General features: G+C 51.5%; 1 protein-coding gene across 2 annotated transcripts; it reads left to right on the forward strand.

Moving 5' to 3' along the window:
* Nucleotides 1-2,189: 2,189 nt before the first annotated feature.
* On the forward strand, nt 2,190-13,304 carry LOC118084237 (gamma-aminobutyric acid receptor subunit beta-4-like). Of its 2 annotated transcripts, XM_060270041.1 has the most exons (9): nt 2,190-2,237; nt 3,511-3,599; nt 4,736-4,803; nt 6,141-6,361; nt 7,177-7,259; nt 8,110-8,247; nt 8,800-8,952; nt 11,070-11,287; nt 11,864-13,304. In XM_060270041.1, exons 3-9 carry the CDS (start codon nt 4,756-4,758, stop codon nt 12,179-12,181), a joined length of 1,179 nt encoding a protein of 392 aa, XP_060126024.1. In that variant the 5' UTR covers nt 2,190-2,237; nt 3,511-3,599; nt 4,736-4,755; the 3' UTR covers nt 12,182-13,304. The 2 variants fall into 2 exon arrangements, with proteins under 2 accessions (XP_060126024.1, XP_060126023.1); XM_060270040.1 differs by lacking the exon at nt 2,190-2,237 and having other exon boundaries at nt 3,327-3,599.
* The last annotated feature ends 8,776 nt before the right edge of the window (nt 13,305-22,080 follow it).

Raw genomic sequence — 22,080 nt, forward strand, 5'->3', positions numbered from 1 at the left:
CTACGTTCTCTCTCTTCTTCTCCTCTTTCTTTCCCCTTCCCTCTTTTCCCCATCCCTCTCTTCTCTCTCATCCCTCCTCTTTCTTTCCTTCTTTCTTTCTTTCTTTCTTTCTTTCTTTCTTTCTCCTCCTCTCTCTTTCCCCATCCCTGACAGTAAGAGCTGTTCGACAGTGGGATTTGCTGCCAAGGAGTGTGGTGGAGTCTCCTTCTTTGGAGGTATTTAAGCAGAGGCTTGACAGGCATATGTCAAGAATGCTTGGATGGTGTTTCCTGCTTGGCAGGGGGTTGGACTGGATTGCCCTTGGGGTCTCTTCCAACTCTACGATTCTACGATTCTATGATTCTATGTTCTCTCTCTTCTCCTCCTCTTTCTTTCCCCTTCCCTCTTTCCCCCCATCCCTCTCTTCTCTCTCATCCCTCCTCTTTCTTTTTTTCTCCTCCTCTCTCTTTCCCCATCCCTGACAGTAAGAGCTGTTCGACAGTGGGATTTGCTGCCAAGGAGTGTGGCGGAGTGAGTCTCCTTCTTGGGAGGTCTTGAAGCAGAGGCTTGACAGGCATATGTCAAGAATGCTTTGATGGTGTTTCCTGCTTGGCAGGGGATTGGACTGGATGGCCCTTGGGGTCTCTTCCAACTCTATGATTCTATGATTCTCTATGATTCTCTCTTCTCCCTCATCTCCCCCCCCTTTCTCCTCTTTCTTTCTCCACTCTCTCTCTCTCTCCCCCCTCTTCTCTTTCTGTCTCCCCGCGCCCCCCTCCCCTTGGGATTCTTTCTGCGCTTTGGAGACGATTTCCCTTTATTTTGCAGGGAAATTTGCTATTTTTTCCCTTCCGGATTCTCATTTCCTTCACTTTTTGGGGTTCTCCCTCCCCCCCCAAAAAACTGCTCTTCCTATCACGTGATTCCTTCTCCCTCCCTCCCTCCCTCCTCCTCTCGGAAAGGCGGAGCGCAGCAGCATCCTCTGCAGCGGCCGCCGGGCCAAACAGAGGCGAGGGCCTCCCTGCGCGCCCCCCCCCCAGGAGCGGATCCCCCCCCTCCCCGGCGCCCCCCCCCCCGGAGCGCGGATTTCGAGGCCTGCGCGCCCTTTCCCCCCTCCCCGAAAACGCGCATTTTTACGCATCCAGGCGGATCCGGTGGCGACCCCCGCCCGACGCCACCCTCCGAGAGCGCATCGTCCACCGGCGCCCCCCAAGTGCGGCTATCTGTTCCCCACTCCCAAAAGGCACCTGCGGATTGGGCCCGAGTAAGGATCTCGCGGCCTGGCTGCGCCCCCCCCCCAACCCCATTTCGCGGCCGGAGGGATCCAAGGATCCGGCCTCGTCCTCCTCCACCCCTCCCCCCCCCCCGAGACCGGATTCCACCTTTTCCTTCGGGAGCGCAACTTCCACCTTTATCGGATCCGTCCCTGGTCTGCGCCCCCCTCCCCACGAAAGCGCATTTTTCCACGCAGCGGCGCGCAGCCTCTCCTCCTGTAACGGGCGCATCTCCTCTCCAAAAGCGGGATCCTCTCTCCTTGGCGCATTTCCACGGTGGCCGCGCAGCTTTCTCCTCCTCGGATCCGTCCCTGGTGGTCCCGCCATCCTCACCTGCGCGTTCCCCCACCTTCGGGCGCAGCCTTTCCCCCAGCGCATCTTTCCCGCGGGCAGGAGCGTCTCCACTCGCCACCTGCGCCCCCGAGAGTGCATTTCCAGCCTTTCCCTTGGCCTGCGCGCCCGACGGCGCATTTTCCCTCCTGACCGTCTCTAAAAAAGCGCATTTTCTGCATTGGGGCTCAGCCTTTCTTCGTTTGTCCAGACAGTCTCCTCGCCTACGCCCCCCAAAAAGCGCATTCCCCAACATTGGGGCGCAGCGTCTCCGATTGCGGCTTCCGGAGCGCAACTCCCGCGCCCCGTCGCCCTCTCCTGAAGCACCTTTTCCACGTGCGCCCGCTGGCCGGAGACTCCCGTTGGCTCCTCTGCGCGCAACCGGAGCGCATTTCTTCTCCAGTCCGTTTTGCGCCATGGCGAGGCTGCTGCCAGAGGGACCCTGCGCCGGCGCCTGCTGAGCGCCGCTCTTCGATTCGGATTCCCATTTGCTTCAGGTGAATCGGCCGGCCCCACCGCTGTCCCCCTTTCGGGGGTGCTGACCCCCCCTCCCCACCCCACCCCGACCTCACACCCCTCGGAAATGCGGGGACTGCGCGGCGGCGCATGGGCTGCGCTCTGTCTTCTCCTCTCCTGCTGCTGTTGGGCGCACAGGTAGGTTTGGGGGGGGGCTCCCCTGGGTTTTTTGTGGGGGGTGGGAAACGTATCAGGATTCTCCCCTGGGGTTTGGGGCGGCGGACAGAGAGCGGGGGCTCCCCTGGGGTTTTTGCGAGGCGGACAGGGAGCGGAGGACCAAGCTGTGGGTTTTTTTAGGGGTGCCCAGGAAGTTTAACCTAAGAGGGGGTTTTGGGGGGCATGCAGGTAGCGAAAGATCCCCTAGGGGTTTTTTGGGGGGGCGGACAGGTAGTGGGGGGGCTCACCTGTGGGGGGAGGGTTAGGGGGCACACAGGTACTAGGCGAACTTGAGAGGGGGTCTCGCCCTGGGGTTTGGGGGGACCAACAATATAGTGGGGGTTCACCTGCGCGGGGCAGTCTTGAGCAGGTCGGCCGCCCTGGCGCTCAGGGGCAGAGATGGCTCCGGCGCCCCCGCCCTTGCAGGGGCCAGCAAACTTTTTCAGCAGGGTCCACTGTCCCTCAGGCCTTGTGGGGGGGGGGCGGACTATATTTTGAAAAAATATATGAATGAATTCCTATGCCCCCACAAATAACCCAGAGATGCATTTTAAATAAAAGGACACATTCTACTCATGTCAAAAACACCAGGCAGGCCCCACAAATTACCCAGAGATGCATTTTAAATAAAAAACACACATTCTACTCATGAAAAACATGTTGATTCCCGGACCGTCCGAGGGCCGGATTTAGAAGTTGATTGGGCCGCATCTGGCCCCCGGGCCTTAGTTTGGGGACCCCTGGGTTAACCTATGGGGGGGTCACCTGGGTTTTTAAGGGAGTGCACAGGTAGGTTAACTTGCAGGGGGCTCACTTGTGGGGGGTTTTCGGGGTCCCCTAGCTGCCCCCAACTAATAGGGGAGAGACCCCTCCAATTGCCACGTATATATTATATTGGGGGGCAAGTTTAAAGGAGGCCGTGAGAAGCATGATGCCCCCCCAATGTCTCAAACACTCCAATTTTCTATGAACCCCACAATATTTTATTTCAGCTGGACATGATATGAAGGGTCCCCCAAGTTTATCAGGGCTCTCAATATCTTCTCCCAGCTGGGAACCCCCCCCAATTTTATTCTAGCTGGGTACCCCAATATAATAGATTCGGGGGCAGGTTTAAATGATGCCATGCGGGGGCCCCCATGTTTTAATCCAGCTGGGCACCCCAATATACAAAGCACCTCCAAATGGGCTTTGTATATGGGGTGGGGCTCAATGGGGACCCCCAATATTTTATCTCAGCTGCTTTGTCTTCCAGCCCCTCCACTGGCAACATCTCGGTGGTCAAGGACATTGTGGACAAGCTCCTCAAAGGCTACGATGTCCGCCTGCGGCCCGATTTCGGAGGTAAGGCAGCACGACCTAAAGGTTAGAGCATGACTCCAACCAGTAATACGCCGGGGTCATGAATTAATAAATGATGACCTATTATCCACTTTTCTTATTTCCTTCTTAACCGATGGTTCGGTTTTATTTCGGTGGTAAGGGAGTGCCACCTAAAATAGCATAAATCTGATTGATAATGAATGAGATAATTAATCATAAATAAGTTAATAAATGATTATTTATCATCCCTTTTATTATTATTTTCTTATAATCTATTCTTCGATTTGCTGTTATTCCTTCTTGACTTTTAGCCTTTCATTATTATTTATTCTCTAAAGTTATGATTTCTTGTTTACAATTTAATTCTTTAATTTTATGGTGTTATTTGCTGCTTAAAGGTAAAGGTAAAGGGACCCCTGACCATTAGGTCCAGTCGTGACCGACTCTGGGGTTGCGCACTCATCTCGCATTATTGGCCGAGGGAGCCGGCGTATAGCTTCCAGGTCATGTGGCCAGCATGACAAAGTTGCTTCTGGCGAACCAGAGCAGCACATGGAAACGCCGTTTACCTTCCTGCTATAGCAGTTCCTATTTATCTACTTGCATTTTGACGTGCTTTCGAACTGCTAGGTTGGCAGGAGCTGGGACCAAGTAACGTGAGCTCACCCCATCGCAGGGATTCGAACCGCCGACCTTCTGATCAGCAAGCCCTAGGCTCAGTGGTTTAACCCACAGCGCCACCTGGGCCCCTTATTTACTGCTTAGTTTATCCTTATGATTTATTTTCTAAAGTTATGATTTATTGTTTACAATTTAATTCTTTAATTTTATGGTGTTATTTACCGCTTAGTTCACCCTGATGATTTATTTCCTAAAGTTATGATTTATTGTTTATAATTTTATTCTTTTAATTTTATGGCATTGTTATTTATGATTTTATCTGATTATTTCCTGATTGTTTATTATCTCATCTTCCCACTGAGGGATTGATTTGATGGTTCCATCACGTGATCATTTTATCACGTCCACAAATTAACCAATTATGAGTTTCGTGAGCAATTAATAATTTTATGACTTTTTAATAATACAATATAATATCTGTTGTTGTTTTGTTGATGTTGTTTTGTTGTTTGTTTGTTTGTTTGTTGTTATTTCAGGGAACCCGGTGGTGGTGGGGATGAGTATTCACATCTCAAGCATAGACCAGATTTCTGAAGTCAACATGGTAAGTTGGACGAACTCCCGTCCCGGATTCGAATCCTGCAGGAAAAGATGGATTTCCTTCTGTCCTTCCACCCTTCTTTCTTTCCTTCTATCGTTTCCTGCTATCCTCTCCTCCTTTCTTCTTTCTATCCTCCTATCTTTTTTAAAATATATATATAATTTTTATTAAATTTTATATAGAAAAAAATGGAGAAAACACAACAGGAGAAAAAAAGGGGGGGAAAGAAAAAAAGATTTAAAAAGGATACAAAAATGCCAAATACATAAGAGACAATGTATATCCCCTCTTACTTCTTATAACATCTTCACTTAGAATCATAGAGTTGGAAGAGACCACAAGGGCCATCCAGTCCAACCCCCTGCCAATGGGATCATGCGCCTATATTTAGATTAGATTTCGTGCCAGAGACAACATTGCAGAAACAAGTTAGCCATGAACACATTGGTTCTCCTTAGCTGTCCTTAGGAGGGAATGCTCTGTGAGGCCCCCTGCTTGCTTGCTTCTCTTGTTCTGAGCTTGCGGGCCTGACCCTGTAGCTGTGAGAGCTTCAGAGAGGAATGGCATAGAATACTAGAGTTGGAAGAGACCACAAGGGCCATCCAGTCCAACCTCTTTCAGCCCCACACCTGCTTCCTTCTCCCCCTCTCTCACTGGGGTAACAACCTTTTTATTTCCCCCCTTTTCCTCCTATCCTCCTATCCTTCCAGCCTTCTTTTTTCCTATCCTTCTCTCCTTCAATTTTCTCCCTCCCTCTCTCTCTCTCCCTCTCCCCACCCCCGGCCAGGACTATACCATCCCCACATATTTCCAGCAGACCTGGAGGGAGGAGTGGCTCGCCTGGGGCGACCACCCTCTCCGCCTTCTCTCCTATCCTCCTATCCTTCCATCCTTCTTTCCTCCTACCCTCCTATCCTTCAATTTCTCTGCTGCTCCAGAGAAGCGGACACGGAGCAATGGATTCAAACTACAAGAAAGAAGATTCCACCTCAACATTAGGAAGAACTTCCTGACAGTAAGAGCTGTTCGGCAGTGGGATTTGCTGCCAAGGAGTGTGGCAGAGTCTCCTTCTTTGGAGGTCTTTAAGCAGAGGCTTGACAGGCATATGTCAAGAATGCTTTGATGGCATTTCCTGCTTGGCAGGGGGTTGGACTGGATGGCCCTCGTGGTCTCTTCCAACTCTAGGATTCTATGATTCTATACCATCCCCATGTATTTCCAGCAGGCCTAGGGCGACCTGCCTCTCCACCTTCTCTCCTATCCTCCTATCCTTCCATCCTTCTCCTCTCCTCCTATCCTTCAATTTCCCCCATCTCTCTCTTTCTTTTCTCCTCCCCCAGGACTATACCATCACCATGTACTTCCAGCAGAGCTGGAGGGACAAGCGGCTCGCCTACGGCGATCTGCCATTCAACCTGACGCTTGACAACCGAGTGGCCGACCAGCTCTGGCTCCCGGACACCTACTTCCTGAACGACAAAAAGTCCTTCTTGCATGGCGTCACTGTCAAGAACCGCATGATCCGCTTGCACCCGGACGGCACCGTCCTCTACGGCCTGAGGTGGGTGGATATTAATGATATCAATCAAGAACCGATTCGCTCTGGCCGGTATGTTAATGCAAATATGGTCAATTAAGAAGGTTAAGGGGTGATGTGATAGCCATGTTCAAATATATAAAAGGATGTCATATAGAGGAGGGAGAAAGGTTGTTTTCTGCTGCTCCAGAGAAGGGGACACGGAGCAATGGATTCAAACTACAAGAAAGAAGCTTCCACCTAAACATTAGGAAGAACTTCCTGACAGTAAGAGCTGTTCGACAGTGGAATTTGCTGCCAAGGACTGTGGTGGAGTCTCCTTCTTTGGAGGTCTTTAAGCAGAGGCTTGACAGGCATTTCACCCTCATTAAAAGGTTCTTTAATTCCTCCTCACTTTCTGCCATCAAGGTTGTGTCATCTGCATATCTGAGGTTGTTGATATTTCTTCCAGCAATCTTAATTCCGGCTTGGGATTCATCTAGTCCAGCCTTTCGCATGATGAATTCTGCATATAAATTAAATAAGCAGGGAGACAATATACAACCTTGTTGTACTCCTTTCCCAATTTTGAACCAAAAAATTGGGAAAGGAGTACGACACGGTTGTATATCTATTTATACTTATCAATTGATACATATTAATAGTCCATAAAAATAACTGTACACTTATCAGTAGGCAAAATGAGAGAAATATTTGCAGATTCAGACATTGGACCAGGAAGATCATTCAAATAGGGGTCGAAAAATCCCCCCAAAATCAATATATAGCATTCCCCGCATCCATCAATCAGGGATTCCCATAACAGATCCCGGGAATCCACTCTCTCTCTCTCTCTGCAGGATCACGACAACCGCTGCCTGTATGATGGATCTCCGGAGATACCCATTGGATCAGCAGAATTGCACCCTGGAAATTGAGAGCTGTGCGTATCATTCAATTCAATTCAAATTAAATGATTGCTTGTGAATAATTAAAAGTATTATCCAGGAAAAATCCAGGGATAACTTTAAGGCAGGAATGATTTTAAGCCAGGATTCATTTGAAACAGGAATAAGCATAAAATAAAATGTAATGAAATAATTCTTTGTTATTAAAAATAAATAATTAAAAGGAATTTATCCAGGGAATAAATTTAAAGCAGGAATAATTTTAAACCAGATTTATTTTGAACCAGGAATAATTTTAAGGAAGGAATAAAATAAAACAATTCCTTGTTTGTCACAGAAAAGTATTATACAGGGATAATTTTAAGGCAGGGATAATTTTAAACCGGGGTTAATTTTAAATCAGGAGGATTTTAATTGTGGAATAATGTTAATCTAGGAATCATGTTAAAACAGGAATACTTTTCAACGAGGATTAATTTTAACCCAGGATTAATTTTCAAGCAGGATTCATTTTAATACTGGAATAATTCTCATCTGGGAATTAATTTTAACCCAGGATTAATTTTAACCCAAGATTAATTTTAACCCAGGATTAATTTTCAACCAGGATCAATTTTAATACGGGAATAATTCTAATCTGGGAATTAATTTTAACCCAGGGTTAATTTTAACCCAGGATTAATTTTCAAGCAGGATTCATTTTAATACGGGAATAATTCTCATCTGGGAATTAATTTTAACCCAGGATTAATTTTAACCCAAGATTAATTTTAACCCAGGATTAATTGTAACCCAGGATTAATTGTAACCCAGGATTAATTTGAAGATGGGAATAGTTTCCAACCAGGAATCATTCTCATTCTTTCTTCTTTTCTTCCCTCTCAGACGGCTACACCGTCGATGACATTGTCTTCTTCTGGCAAGGAAACTCTTCGGCCGTGACGGGAATGGAGGTCTTGGAGTTGCCCCAATTCACCATCATTGAGCAGAAGCTGGTCACCCGTGAGGTGGTCTTCACCACTGGTGGGTTCCCCCTGTGGGGTCATCTATTCTAACCCCCCTGGCTGAAATCCTGGGGTTGTCAGGCAGAGGGCGGGAGACCATGGTCCTCCAGTTCACCCTTTGCCATAGCTGCCAATTCTCCCGTTTTCCCCGGGAAATCCCCGTTTTTCCAGCAATTAGCCCATAGCTGCCAAGTCTCCCATTTTCCCCGGGAAATCCCCGTTTTTCCAGCTGTTCCTAGCTGAAAAAAGCAGATGTTTTTCCCCGATTTATTCTGGCGCGGCAGCCATTTTGGAACTGGGCGGAGCATGCTCAGAAGCGACAAAATGGCTGCAGTGCGACTTCTGGCGTGGCGGCCATTTTGGAACTGGGCAAAGCAGCATCCAAAGTCCCTTCTGAGCATGCTCCGCCCAGTTCCAAAATGGCAGCAGCGCTACTTGCGGTCTGCTTCTTCCGGCCCGGTCCCTTATTTCTCTGACAGCAACTTGGCAGCTATGCCCCTTGCTGAAGATACCACATTCATCTGGATCCTGGGGTCCTGTCTGGCTTGACTCTCTCTTATTTCTCCAACAGGGTCCTACCTCCGCCTGTCCCTCAGCTTCCGCATCAAGAGGAACATTGGCTACTTCATCCTGCAGACCTACATGCCCTCCATCCTCATCACCATTCTCTCCTGGGTCTCCTTCTGGATCAACTACGATGCTTCGGCTGCCCGGGTGGCCCTAGGTGAGGAGATCCTGAGATCTTGCTCCAGGGTCCTGCTACCAAGGGTCCATGTGATCCTCCTTGACCTTTAGTCTCTCTTGAAACCCATTGGGTTGGACTCAGGTGAGTATGAGGACCACCAAAGCACCTGAGAACCTCCTCTCCTTCTATTGGTGGACCTCTATCTTCAGTAAGAGCTGTTCGACAGTGGAATTTGCTGCCAAGGAGTGTGGTGGAGTCTCCTTCTTTGGAGGTCTTTAAGCGGAGGCTTGACAGCCATATGTCAAGAATGCTTTGATGGTGTTTCCTGCTTGGCAGGGGGTTGGACTGGATTGCCCTTGTGGTCTCTTCCAACTCTATGATTCTATTGCTCCATCTGATTTTCCTTCAAGGCAGGACCTGACCTTGATTCCATTTGGTGAAGTGGCGCCCAGTTGTCCGACACATTAAGGCCACCTGGAATCCAGATTCAATATGGAATCATTGGATTTCCATGGATGTTTTGATATATCCGTCTTCAATCACAATATTGTTTGACTGCCAGGATGAATAATAGAATCATAGAGTTGGAAGAGACCACAAGGGCCAAGCAGGAAACGCCATCAAAGCATTCCTGACAGATGGCTGACAGCAACGTGTGGCCGGGTCAGCTAGTAGAGTCACAGAATCATAGAGTTGGAAGAGACCACAAGGGCCATCCAGTCCAACCCCCTGCCAAGCAGGAAACACCATCAAAGCATTCTTGACATATGCCTGTCAAGCCTCTGCTTAAAGACCTCCAAAGAAGGAGACTCCACCACAGTCCTTGGCAGCAAATTCCACTGTCGAACAGCTCTTACTGTCAGGAAGTTCTTCCTAATGTTTAGGTGGAAGCTTCTTTCTTGTAGTTTGAATCCATTGCTCCGTGTCCCCTTCTCTGGAGCAGCAGAAAACAACCTTTCTCCCTCCTCTATATGACATCCTTTTATATATTTGAACCTGGCTATCATATCACCCCTTAACCTTCTCTTCTCCAGGCTAAACATACCCAGCTCCCTAAGTCGTTCCTCATAAGGCATCGTTTCCAGGCCTTTGACCATTTTGCTTGCCCTCCTCTGGACACGTTCCAGCTTGTCAGTATCCTTCTTGAACTGTGGTGCCCAGAACTGGACACAGTACTCCAGGTGAGGTCTGACCAGAGCAGAATACAGTGGTACTATTACTTCCCTTGATCTAGACGCTATACTCCTATTGATGCAGCCCAAAATTGCATTGGCTTTTTGAGCTGCTGCATCACACTGTTGACTCATGTCAAGTTTGTGATCTACCAGGACTCCTAGATCCTTTTCACATGTACTGCTCTCAAGCCAGGTGTCACCCATCCTGTATCTGTGCCTTTCATTTTTTTTGCCCAAGTGTAGTACCTTACATTTCTCCGTTAAAATTAATCTTGTTTGCTTTGGCCCAGTTGTCTAATCTATGAAGGTCATTTTGAGTGTGATCCTGCCCTCTGGGGTATTAGCCACCCCTCCCAATTTGGTGTCGTCTGCAAACTTGCTCAGGATGCCCTCAAGCCCATCATCCAAGTCATTGATAAAGATGTTGAATAAGACTGGGCCCAAGACAGAACCCTGTGGCACCCCACTAGTCACTACTCTCCAGGATGAGGAGGAGCCATTGATGAGCACCCTTTGGGTTCGGTCAGCCAGCCGGTTACAAATCCACTGAATGGTAGCATTGTGTGGCCCACATTTTACCAGCTTCTTTACAAGGAAATCATGGGGCACCTTGTCAAAGGTCTTGCTGAAATCAAGATAGGCTACATCCACAGTGTTCCCTTCATCTACCAGGCTTGTAATTCTGTCGGAAAATGAGATCAGATTAGTCCGACATGACTTATTTTTCAGAAACCCATGCTGACTTTTAGTGATCACAGGATGAAAATGTTTGATTTCAATAGGTGTTCTATAAATCCGTCTTCTAGAATGATATTGATTGATTTCAGAGTATGAAAACGTTCAATTTCAAGATATCAGTCCCATCCTTGGAGATTACGAAAATATTTTGATCGTTGATCTCGACAGGGATTTGAATGATGGCGCCTTCCCCGTGCTATAATTCCCAGCCAGACAACTAACCCAGTTTCTTCTCCCACCCAGGGGTGACTACCGTCCTCACCATGACGACCATCAACACCCACCTCCGGGAGACGCTGCCCAAGATCCCGTACGTCAAAGCGATTGACGTCTACCTAATGGGCTGCTTCGTCTTTGTCTTCCTGGCACTGCTGGAATACGCCCTGGTGAACTACATTTTCTTTGGGCGAGGGCCCCGCCAGCAGAAGAGACGTGCCCGGCGCCTGGAGCCCCGGACTCAGGTGTGAGATTCCTGCCTAAAAAGCGGGGTGGGGATCATAGCTGCCAAGTACCCCGTTTTCCCCGGGAAACCCCCGTTTTTACTTACCTTTTCCCGGTGGTCCCCCGTATCACTTCGTCTCCCGTTTTTCTCCGTTATTATCTCCTGCCGGCGGCCATTTTTTTTCTTTCTGGTTTGCCCTTCTACGGACACCTAAAAAGGCCGCCACCGGCTTCAAAAGTCGCATCTACGCATGTCCGGAAGTGCATAGACGCGACTTCCGGTGTCGGCGGTGGCCATTTTTGGTGCCCATAGATGGGCGGAGCGACACCGGAAGTTGCGTCGACGCACTTCCTGACATGCGTACAAGCGACTTTCGAAGCCGCCGGCGGCCATTTTTGGTGCTCGTAGAAGGGCAAAGCGACACCGGAAGGTACATCAACGCAACCTCCGGTGTCACGCGGCTGCCGGTCCCGGATTCTGCAGTCCGGGACTTGGAAGGTAAGGTGGGGATGGGTGTACCTTAAGGTCCTGGATTTGAGGCCGAGATCCCCGCAGGTTGGGATACATGAACCTGAACGCCCTTCTCTCCTTCCAGCCCGACCCGTACGGCAACCTCCTCCTAGCTGGCGTCTCTGACAGCAACTGCCCGCTCTTCTCCACGTTGCCCTCGCCGGACCCGCGCCCCTGCGGCCTGCGTAGGTTTGACTCTTCAGGCACCGCCCTGCACTCCCGGAAGGCGCCCGCCTGCCGCACCACCCGGTCCAACTGCCGCCTGCGCCGGAGGTCGTCCAAGCTGAAACTGAAGATCCCCGACCTGGCCGACGTCAGTACCATTGACAAGTGGTCCCGGGTTCTATTCCCCATCACCTTCGGCTTCTTCAACCTCCTCTACTGGTTGTACTACGTCAACTGACATCCGACAGGGAGAGCACCCGGTGCCGGGTTCAGGTCCTACCCACACTCCTACCCCAGCCTTGCCTCCTCTCTGCTTCCCGTTCGTCCTGTCCCCTCACGGTCCCTTCCTCTTCCCTTAAGAGTCACTTCCTGTACACTCTCAGGCACTTCCTGTTCCCTTACGGCCCCTTCCTGTTTTACCCCTGTCCCTTCCTGTTCCCTTCAGTTCACCTCCTCTTTGCTCTCAGGCACTTCCTGTTCCCCCACAGCCCCCCCCCACAATTCCTCTTTGCTCTCAGGCACTTCCTGTTCCTCCACAGTCCCTTTTACTCTCCCTCAGAGCCCCCTTCCTGTTCTCTCACAGCCACTTCCTGTTCCCTCTGAGGGACTTCCTGTTCCCTCACAATCCCTTTCATCTCCTTCACAATGCAGTCCCTTCTTATTCTCTCTCTGTCCCTTCCTGTTCCCTTAAAAGTTCCTTCCTGTTCTCTCACAGCCACTTCCTGTTCCCTCTGAGGGACTTCCTGTTCCCTCACAATCCCTTTCATCTCCTTCACAATACAGTCCCTTCTTATTCTCTCTCTGTCCCTTCCTGTTCCCTTAAAAGTTCCTTCCTGTTCTTTCACGGCACCTTTCTGTCCCCCTCCCCTCCCCACTTCCTGTCCCCTTGGAGCCACTTCCTGTTCCCAAACCAGCCATGGAGAACCCACCGTTTCGAGTAACGGGAAACGAGGAACAAGCCACGCCTCCCAACTTCCAGTACTTTCTCTTCCTCCTGCTCCTTGGACCGGCCGGGCTTCCTTCCCGCCGGCCACTTCCCTTCTGTTGCTTCTGCCATTACAGGTTCCGGCTGACGGACTTTTTCGGAACCAACTTGAACCGAGTTTACAGTTTTCTACCTAGCGACCGACCGACCAACAGGATCTCTCCGTTCTCACGTTTGGGGTTTTACCCCCCCCCCTGTTGTTCTGGGAGGGATTTGAGGAAAGAGGGATTTGCTCCTGAGCGTGTGCAGAGTTCCCTTTTTTTCTAAGCAATGTACATGAACCTTAAAAAAACACATTTTGGAAACTGTTCGATATCCGTTGGTCGGGAATCTTTCTTGTCTTTGCCCCCCCCCTTATAAAATCAGAGAATTTCACTTTAAATATACGGCCTTGGAAGAAAAACAACCACCGGTGTCCGTTTCTTTCCTTTCGAAAACGGGGCTGTGGGGATATGTCTTATTATACTAAAACATCATATCTAGATATTAACTAGATCTAATTTACATGTATATGATAGACACACATATTTAGACATGATTGATATTGTGAGGGACGAGGGATACAGGGAAGTCCCTCCCATCTTAAGTTCCAGCCCATCCCCAAGCGCGGGAGAGAGTAAGGAGAGCTCTGCCTCCAGCGGAGAGTCAGGAAGTGGTGTCCGAGGCTCAGGCAAGGTTGTGGAGCCCAGGCCGCAGGTGGGACAGGAAGTAGGACGCACAGGGGGGAGGCCAATTCCCCCAACTCCCGAATTGCGACGCAAACGTAGGGGGAAGAGGTTGGGTCTGCCAAAGCTGTGGTGCTGGAAGAAAACGCGCCAATCGCCATTCGGGAGTTCAGACACCTCACCTTAAGGATGCATTTTTACTGCTCTGAACACTGTAAATAATCAGCACTTAATAAAAACCTTAAAAGACCATGCTGGAGTCGTTACTCTAGAGTAGCCATACCAGGCCCTCTGACAGCAACTCCCGAATCTTTTTTTGGCTACTTTGGAGTGCAGCGATGAGCGCTCAAGAGGCTGAGCATTGGAGGCTGGAGGCCGAAGCAGCGAAGCAGGAGCTGCAGAACCTCACAGCGCACGCACAGCAGCAATTGCATGCCGCTCAGGAGGAAGCGCGAGGGGCGCAGGAGGAGCTGAACAAGCTGGTGGACCAGGTGAGGACAAAAGAGGAGACTGAGAAACAGCTAAGGGTGATGGTTTTGGACCTACAGAAGAAGTTGGAAGAGGAGAAAGCCGCTAGAGGTGGGGGGGTGCCCCAGCCGCAGCTAGTCCAAGTGAGAAGGGGACAGAGCCTAGTCACCAAGTTTAGCGGCGACCCTAGGGAGTACCTAGGATTCGAGACAGAAATAAATTATGCGCTGGAATTGCATGCAGCAGAATTCCCAGATGACGCGCACAGAGTCTCCTTTATCATAGAGCATTTGACGGGGGCCGCCCGAGAATGGGTAAGACCGCTCATCGCGCAAAAAAATCCTTGCATGAAGAACGCAAAATTATTTCTAGAAGCTTTAAAAATAATGTACGCTAGTGACAGTGAAATGGAGGCCACTAAAGAGGAGCTTCATAACTTAACACAAGGAAAATCGACAGTTAGGGACTACTGGGCGAGATTCACCATGCTGGTGCACAAACTGGGGTGGGATCTGCAAAGTGAGCCAGTGAAATCAGCCTTCTACATGGGTTTGCACGCAGACGTTAAGGATGAGCTGGCAAGAGGTCCCAAACCGCGAACTATGGATGAGTTAAGCAAAGCGGCGCTAGCGGTGGGGGTGAGACAGGAATCCAGATGGAATGACAAACAAGCGACGCGCGCAGCAAAACCTTGGTTCCCACGCTCCCAGGACAGACCACATCACCAAACCCCACCCCAGGGCCCGCCCCCACACCCGCCCAGGCCAAGCCCAGAGCCGGAACCGATGGAGATCGGAGGAGCGCGCGCGCGGGCTTTTCAAACCCCGGCGGCGCCAAGACGCAAGGAGGGAAGAGGCGGGAATTGCTTTCTCTGCAACTCCCCCAGGCATCGCGTCAGAGACTGCCCTCATCGCAGAGAGTGGCAAGGAAAGGCGGGAACGGTTGTACCTTCCCCAGCTGACGCAGCACCACAGCAGGGAAACGAGACAGCCTGGCTGCAGGAGACAAGGGGGAGCGGCCAGGCACAGTCAGCAGACAACAGCCCCCGCCCGCCCACCCGCACAGAGAGGAGCACAGCCAGCCCACCCCTCCCAGAGCAGGAGTGGTTCTAGAAGTCACGCTCACGCTCCCAAATGGCTATCCCCTGACAGTCCTCGCCTTAATTGACAGTGGTGCCTCAGCCAACTTCTTCTCGAGAAACTTTGCGGAAGAGCACCAGATCCAACTTCTGCAGCTGGATTTTCCCCTGCACGTGGCCACCATTGACGGCAGAGAGCTGCTGGGAGGGGCCATCACGCATCAAACCCCCCCCATGAGAATGACGGTGGGAAGGCACTCAGAGACACTGGCTTTCAACGTCACAACCATCTCAGACCCCCCCATCGTCTTGGGCATGAGCTGGCTGACGCGCCACGACCCCTCCATAAGTTGGCACCAGAGATGCATCACTTTTGGATCGGACTTTTGTCTGGAACATTGCATGCAGCACCAACCAGGGGAGGGGCCTCCGATAGCCACGGTGGCCACCATGCACGTCAAGGGGGGTGAGGCAATACCCAAGCCGTACTGGGACCTGCAGGAGGTCTTCAGCGAAGCGGAGTCCGACCACCTACCCCCACACAGGCCTTTTGACTGCCAGATCAACCTGGTGCCAGGGGCAACTATACCCCCAGCCAAGCTGTACGCCATGTCAGATCAGGAACTGGAGGATCTGCGCGCTTTCATCGACAAGAACCTCAAGCGGGGGTTCATCAGAGAAAGCAAGGCAGCAGGGGGCAGCCCGGTCTTCTGGGTGGACAAGAAAGACACGCAACAGCGCCGTCTGGTGGTGGATTTTAGACGGCTGAATTCGGTGACAGAGCCAATGGCTTTCCCCATGCCCAGAGTGGATGATCTCCTGACAGCGGCACGCAGGGGCAAGATCTTCACCAAGCTCGACCTAAGAGGGGCGTACAACTTGATTAGGATCCGGGAGGGTGATGAATGGAAAACCACGATGTTCACACCTCTGGGCTCTTTTGAATATCTGGTGATGCCCTTCGGGTTGCAAGGGGGCTCAGCATGCTTCCAGGCCTTCATGCACCACGTCCTGGGGTCCCTCCTCTTCAAGAACTGCTTGGTCTTTCTGGATGACATCCTTATCTACTCCAATGACCCAGTGCAACATGTGAAGGATGTCAGGGAGGTGTTGCAGCGCCTGAAGGACAACCACCTGTATGTGAAGCTGGAGAAGTGCAAGTTTCACACCAAAGAAGTGGACTTCCTAGGCTACAAGCTGTCAGACAAGGGGCTGGCGATGGACAAGGACAAGGTGCAGGCCATCCTGGACTGGCACAGCCCCAGGACGCGCAAAGATGCCCAACGCCTACTAGGCTTCGCGAACTTCTACAGGAAGTTCATCAAGAACTTCTCTCGCGTCACGGCTCCTATCACCGACTGCCTGAGAGGCAAGCAGAAGTTCCGGTGGACACCAGAGGCGCAAGCAGCGTTCGAAAGCCTCAAGAGGGTATTCGCTTCAGACCAGCACCTGTTCCACGTGGTGCAGGATGCGCCCCTACGCCTGGAGACAGATGCTTCGGACAAGGCTCTGGGAGCGATTCTGTTGCAACTGGACGCCAACAGAGAGTGGAGACCCTGTGCCTTCTTCTCCAGGAAGCTGACCCAGCCGGAACGCAACTACACAGTGTTTGACAGGGAACTTCTCGCGATCCACGCTGCGTTCCAGCACTGGCGACACTTCCTGGTGGGCGCCAAGCACCCCATCCAGGTGTGCACAGACCACAAGAACCTGGAGTTCTGGAGAACTGCCAGGGTGCTCAACCAGCGGCAGATACGGTGGGCAGAGTTCTTCTCGAACTTCAACTTCTCCATCCACTACATCCCGGGAGAGCAGAATGTCAGGGCGGATGCCCTCTCCCGCAAGCCAGAGTACATGGAGGAGGAGTTGCCACCGGCACCCAGGCATATTTTCCCCCCATCAGCATGGTCCTGCGGAGCAACAGTGGTGAGCGAGGCAGAACTCACAGCACTGACAGCAGCTGATGAATTTGCCACCCGCATCTTCAGAGAACTGAGAGGGGGGGGGGAGCAGGCCAAAGACTTTGAGGAAAGGAGGGGTTTGCTTTTTTACAAGGGAGCCCTGTACCTGCCAACCAAACAGCTGAGAGGTAAGGCCCTCAAGCAGATGCACGACAACCCAACGGCGGGTCATTTTGGAAGGGACAAAACCACTCACCTAGTCATGAGACACTTCTGGTGGCCAGGGGTGCGGGAGGATGTTCGGGATTATGTAAGGGGATGTGACACCTGCCAGCGAGCAAAGGTGGTCAGAGCGCCACCAGCTGGTTTGCTGGAGCCCTTAGCCACACCGCACAGGCCGTGGGAAGTAGTGTCCATGGACTTCATCACAGACCTGCCGTCGTCCAGGGGCAAGACCGCAGTGTTGGTGGTGGTGGACCTCATGTCCAAAATGTGCCATTTTATACCGTGTGCCAGGGCGGTCTCGGCAGAAGAGACGGCCAAACTGTTTGTTGACCACGTATTCAGACTGCATGGATTGCCTTTAAGGGTTATTTCGGATCGTGGCCGCCAATTTGTTTCCAGGTTCTGGCGGCGGCTCATGAACCTCCTGCAGGTGGAGGTCAGCTTGTCGACGGCTAGGCACCCGCAAACCAATGGACAGGCGGAGCGGGTCAACGCCATTCTGCAGCAGTACCTGAGATGTTACGTCAGCCAGAGGCAAACGGACTGGGTGGATCGCCTGCCACTGGCAGAATTTGCCTACAACAATGCGGTGCACGTCTCCACAGGGGTGTCGCCCTTTAAGGCCAACTACGGGCGCGACCTCAGATCTTTCCCGGAGAGGGAGGGGGAGGAGGAGGAAGAGGGCCCACAGGCAGAGGATTGGGCAGAGGACCTGGAGACGGTGCACCAGCAGCTCAGAGAACACTTGGAGAGGGCCAAGGAAGCGTACAAGGGGGCAGATCGCCACAGGCGACCGGGAGAGGTCATCAGGGTGGGGGACAAGGTTTGGTTATCCTCGGAAGGTCTTCCCACCAGGGGGCGATGCAAGAAGTTAGCACCCAGGAGGCTGGGCCCCTTCACGGTCACGCAACAGGTCAACCCGGTAGCCTTCAGGCTAGCACTGCCGGAGGACATGAGAGTGCACCCAGTGTTTCATAGATCGCTGCTGTCGCCGTACAGGGAAAGTACCAGGTTCAGGGACAGCGATCAGCCTCCAGAGGGAGGGGGGGAGACGGGAGACGCCCGACAGCTCAATGAGGCAACTGAGATTTTAGACTCAAGGAGAGGGGTGAGAGGACTGGAGTACCTGATAGCATGGGAGGACACTCCGCCGTCCCACAATGAGTGGATACCGGCCACAGAAGTACCTGAGGAATTTTTAGTGGAAGAGTTCCACGCCCTGTTCCCCCACAGGCCCAAGCCCTGGCACATGGAAAGGGAGGGAGAGGGGGAGGGGCAGGAGGAAGGGATAGCAGGCAGCAGCTCTCCATGGAGATGGGAAGCGGAATTTGAGGACACGGAAGAAGAGGTGTGGGTTTCACCGAGGTCAACGACGTCAGAGGCAGGAGAGGACTGGCAGAACATTTTTACTCCCACCAGCTCTGACGCCACTGACTTCTTGGGATTCCCGTCTTCTCAGGGGGAAGGAGAAAGATCGCAGGATTGGGGGGAAATTTTTACACCCACAGGCTCGGATGCCACAGACTTCTTGGGGTTTCACTCGTCCCCAGCAAGCGGAGAGCCACTAGGAAGGGGGGGAGAGGAGCCTGGGAGGGGGATGGATGTGAGGGACGAGGGATACAGGGAAGTCCCTCCCATCTTAAGTTCCAGCCCATCCCCAAGCGCGGGAGAGAGTAAGGAGAGCTCTGCCTCCAGCGGAGAGTCAGGAAGTGGTGTCCGAGGCTCAGGCAAGGTTGTGGAGCCCAGGCCGCAGGTGGGACAGGAAGTAGGACGCACAGGGGGGAGGCCAATTCCCCCAACTCCCGAATTGCGACGCAAACGTAGGGGGAAGAGGTTGGGTCTGCCAAAGCTGTGGTGCTGGAAGAAAACGCGCCAATCGCCATTCGGGAGTTCAGACACCTCACCTTAAGGATGCATTTTTACTGCTCTGAACACTGTAAATAATCAGCACTTAATAAAAACCTTAAAAGACCATGCTGGAGTCGTTACTCTAGAGTAGCCATACCAGGCCCTCTGACAGATATATTATTATATTATTGATATATACTTGTATTCAATAATATAAGAATTATATATATATATATATATATATATATATATATATATATATATTCGGCAGAAAAAGGCAACCACTATGCAGTGAAATGTAGTTGTCGATATCATTATCTAATATTTCTATATATGTTATTTTTACATACCATTTATATTTATAATCATTTTCCATGAACCGCCCTGAGGCCTCCGTATACAGTGGTGCCTCGCTAGACGAATTTAATTCGTTCCACGGGTCTTTTCTTATAGCGAAAAATTCGTCTAGCGAATCCCATAGGAATGCATTGATTATTTTTATTTTTTTGCCCCTAGGAACGCATTAATTGAATTTCAATGCATTCCTATGGGAAACCGCGATTCGCTAGACGAATTTTTCGTAAAATGGATTCGTCTAGTGAGGCAACCTCCGCTCGAAAAATCCCTTCGTTAAGCGGAAATTTCGTTAAGCAGGGCATTCGTTAAGCAAGGCACCATTGTATATACTAGCTGTTCCCGGCCACACATTGCTGTGGCTCAAATGGGAAAGCAACTCCCTCACCCACGTGCCTTGTGGAAAATCCCCCCGCCCCGTCTCGACCCATTCGCCCTCCCCAAACCCAAGGGCGCCCCCATTCCCCACCCCTGCCGCATGATGTCACGACACCCCTCTCTCTGGGCCTCCTGCCGCGTGACGTTATAATTCTCCCGTGTGACGTCATTCACCACCCCAACCCCCCCTCTTTCCCCCTTGCATACCCCATGCGCATCTTGGCTTACCTTCCAAGTCCCGGACTGCAGAATCCGGGACCGGCAGCCGTGTGACACCGGAAGTTGCGTTGACGTAACTCCCGGTGTCGCTTTGCCCTTCTATGGGCACCAAAAATGGCCGACACCGGAAGTTGCGTCTATGCACTTCCGGACATGCGTAGATGCGACTTTTGAAGCTGGCGACGGCCATTTTTGGTGCCCATTGGGCAAATTGGAAAGGAAAAAAATGGCCGCCGGCAGGAGAAAGTAACGGAGAAAAACGGGAGGCGAAGTGACCACCGGGAAAGGTAAGTAAAAACGGGGGTTTCCCGGGGGAAACGGGGTACTTGGCAGCTATGTCATCTTGGGGAGGGCCTGGTCGGTTCCCACAGCGGGTCCCGCTGGGCGAAGGGACAGGATTCGACCCCCACCCTCCCCACCTGCTGGACAGCCAAACCCTGCAGCCTCTGTGCACTCGCACGTTTATATTCAGGATGTTGCCATGTTTCTTGTGATGTCACAGATAGTATTCAGCCAATGGCAGCAGCTGAGGCCAGAGATTATGATGCAGCATCCTCAGCTGGGCTGGCTGGAAATGCCATGTTATTGTGATGTCACAGATAGTCTGTAGCCAATGGCAGCAGCTGTGGCATCCTGTGTGGCCTCAACTGTGCTGCTTTGACATAGAATCATAGAATCATAGAGTTGGAAGAGAACCCAAGGGCCATCCAGTCCAACCCCCTGCCGAGCAGGAAACACCATCAAAGCATTCTTGACATATGCCTGTCAAGCCTCTGCTTAAAGACCTCCAAAGAAGGAGACTCCACCACACTCCTTGGTAGCAAATTCCACTGCTGAAGAGCTCTTACTGTCAGGAAGTTATTCCTAATGTTTAGGTGGAATCTTCTTTCTTGTAGTTTGAATCCATTGCTCCGTGTCCGCTTCTCTGGAGCAGCAGAAAACAACCTTTCTCCCTCCTCTATATGACATCCTTTTATATATTTGAAATGGCTATCATATCACCCCTTAACCTTCTCTTCTCCAGGCTAAACATACCCAGCTCCCTAAGCCGTTCCTCATAAGGCATCGTTTCCAGGCCTTTGACCATTTTGGTTGCCCTCTTCTGGACACGTTCCAGCTTGTCAGTCTCCTTCTTGAACTGTGGTGCCCAGAACTGGACACAGTACTCCAGGTGAGGTCTGACCAGAGTAGAATACAGTGGTACTATTACTTCCCTTGATCTGTTAAGGTCAAATCAGAACCAGTGAAGGCGGTGAAGGTCCTATGTGAGTGCTTGGAGGCGGTTGGAGCATAGATGGCGGCTAACAGATTGGGGTTGAATCCCGACAAGACAGAAGTACTGTTCGTGGGGGACAGGAGGCGGGCAGGTGTGGAGGACTCCCTGGTCCTGAATGGGGTAACTGTGCCCCTGAAGGACCAGGTGCACAGCCTGGGAGTCATTTTGAACTCACAGCTGTCCATGGAGGCGCAGGTCAATTCTGTGCCCAGGGCAGCTGTCTATTAGCTCCATCTGGTACGCAGGCTGAGACCCTACCTGCCTGCAGACTGTCTAGCCAGAGTGGTGCATGCTCTAGTTATCTCTCGCTTGGACTACTGCAATGCGCTCTACGTGGGGCTACCTTTGAAGGTGACCCGGAAACTACAACTAATTCAGAATGCGGCAGCTAGACTGGTGACTGGGAGCGGCCGCCGAGACCACATAACACCGGTCCTGAAAGACCTACATTGGCTCCCAGTACGTTTCCGAGCACAATTCAAAGTGTTGGTGCTGACCTTGAAAGCCCTAAACGGCCTCGGTCCAGTATACCTGAAGGAGCGTCTCCTCCCCCATCGTTCTGCGACTGAGGTCCAGCGCCGAGGGCCTTCTGGCGGTTCCCTCGCTACGAGAAGCCAAGTTACAGGGAACCAGGCAGAGGGCCTTCTCGGTGGTGGCACCCACCCTGTGGAACGCCCTCCCACCAGAGGTCAAAGAGAAAAACAACTACCAGACCTTTAGAAGGCATCTCAAGGCAGCCC

Source organism: Zootoca vivipara, chromosome W (assembly GCF_963506605.1).
Source record: "Zootoca vivipara chromosome W, rZooViv1.1, whole genome shotgun sequence".
Lineage (NCBI taxonomy): Eukaryota > Metazoa > Chordata > Lepidosauria > Squamata > Lacertidae > Zootoca > Zootoca vivipara.

Excerpts from the sequence above, each read along its gene's own strand:
- LOC118084237 (XM_060270040.1), top strand. The coding sequence starts at position 3,440 with ATGGGCTTTGTATATGGGGTGGGGCTCAATGGGGACCCCCAATATTTT. Across the intron at positions 6,362-7,176 it reads ACCGTCCTCTACGGCCTGAG|GATCACGACAACCGCTGCCT; the intron begins GTGGGTGGATAT and ends CTCTCTCTGCAG. Across the intron at positions 8,953-11,069 it reads GGCTGCCCGGGTGGCCCTAG|GGGTGACTACCGTCCTCACC; the intron begins GTGAGGAGATCC and ends TCTCCCACCCAG.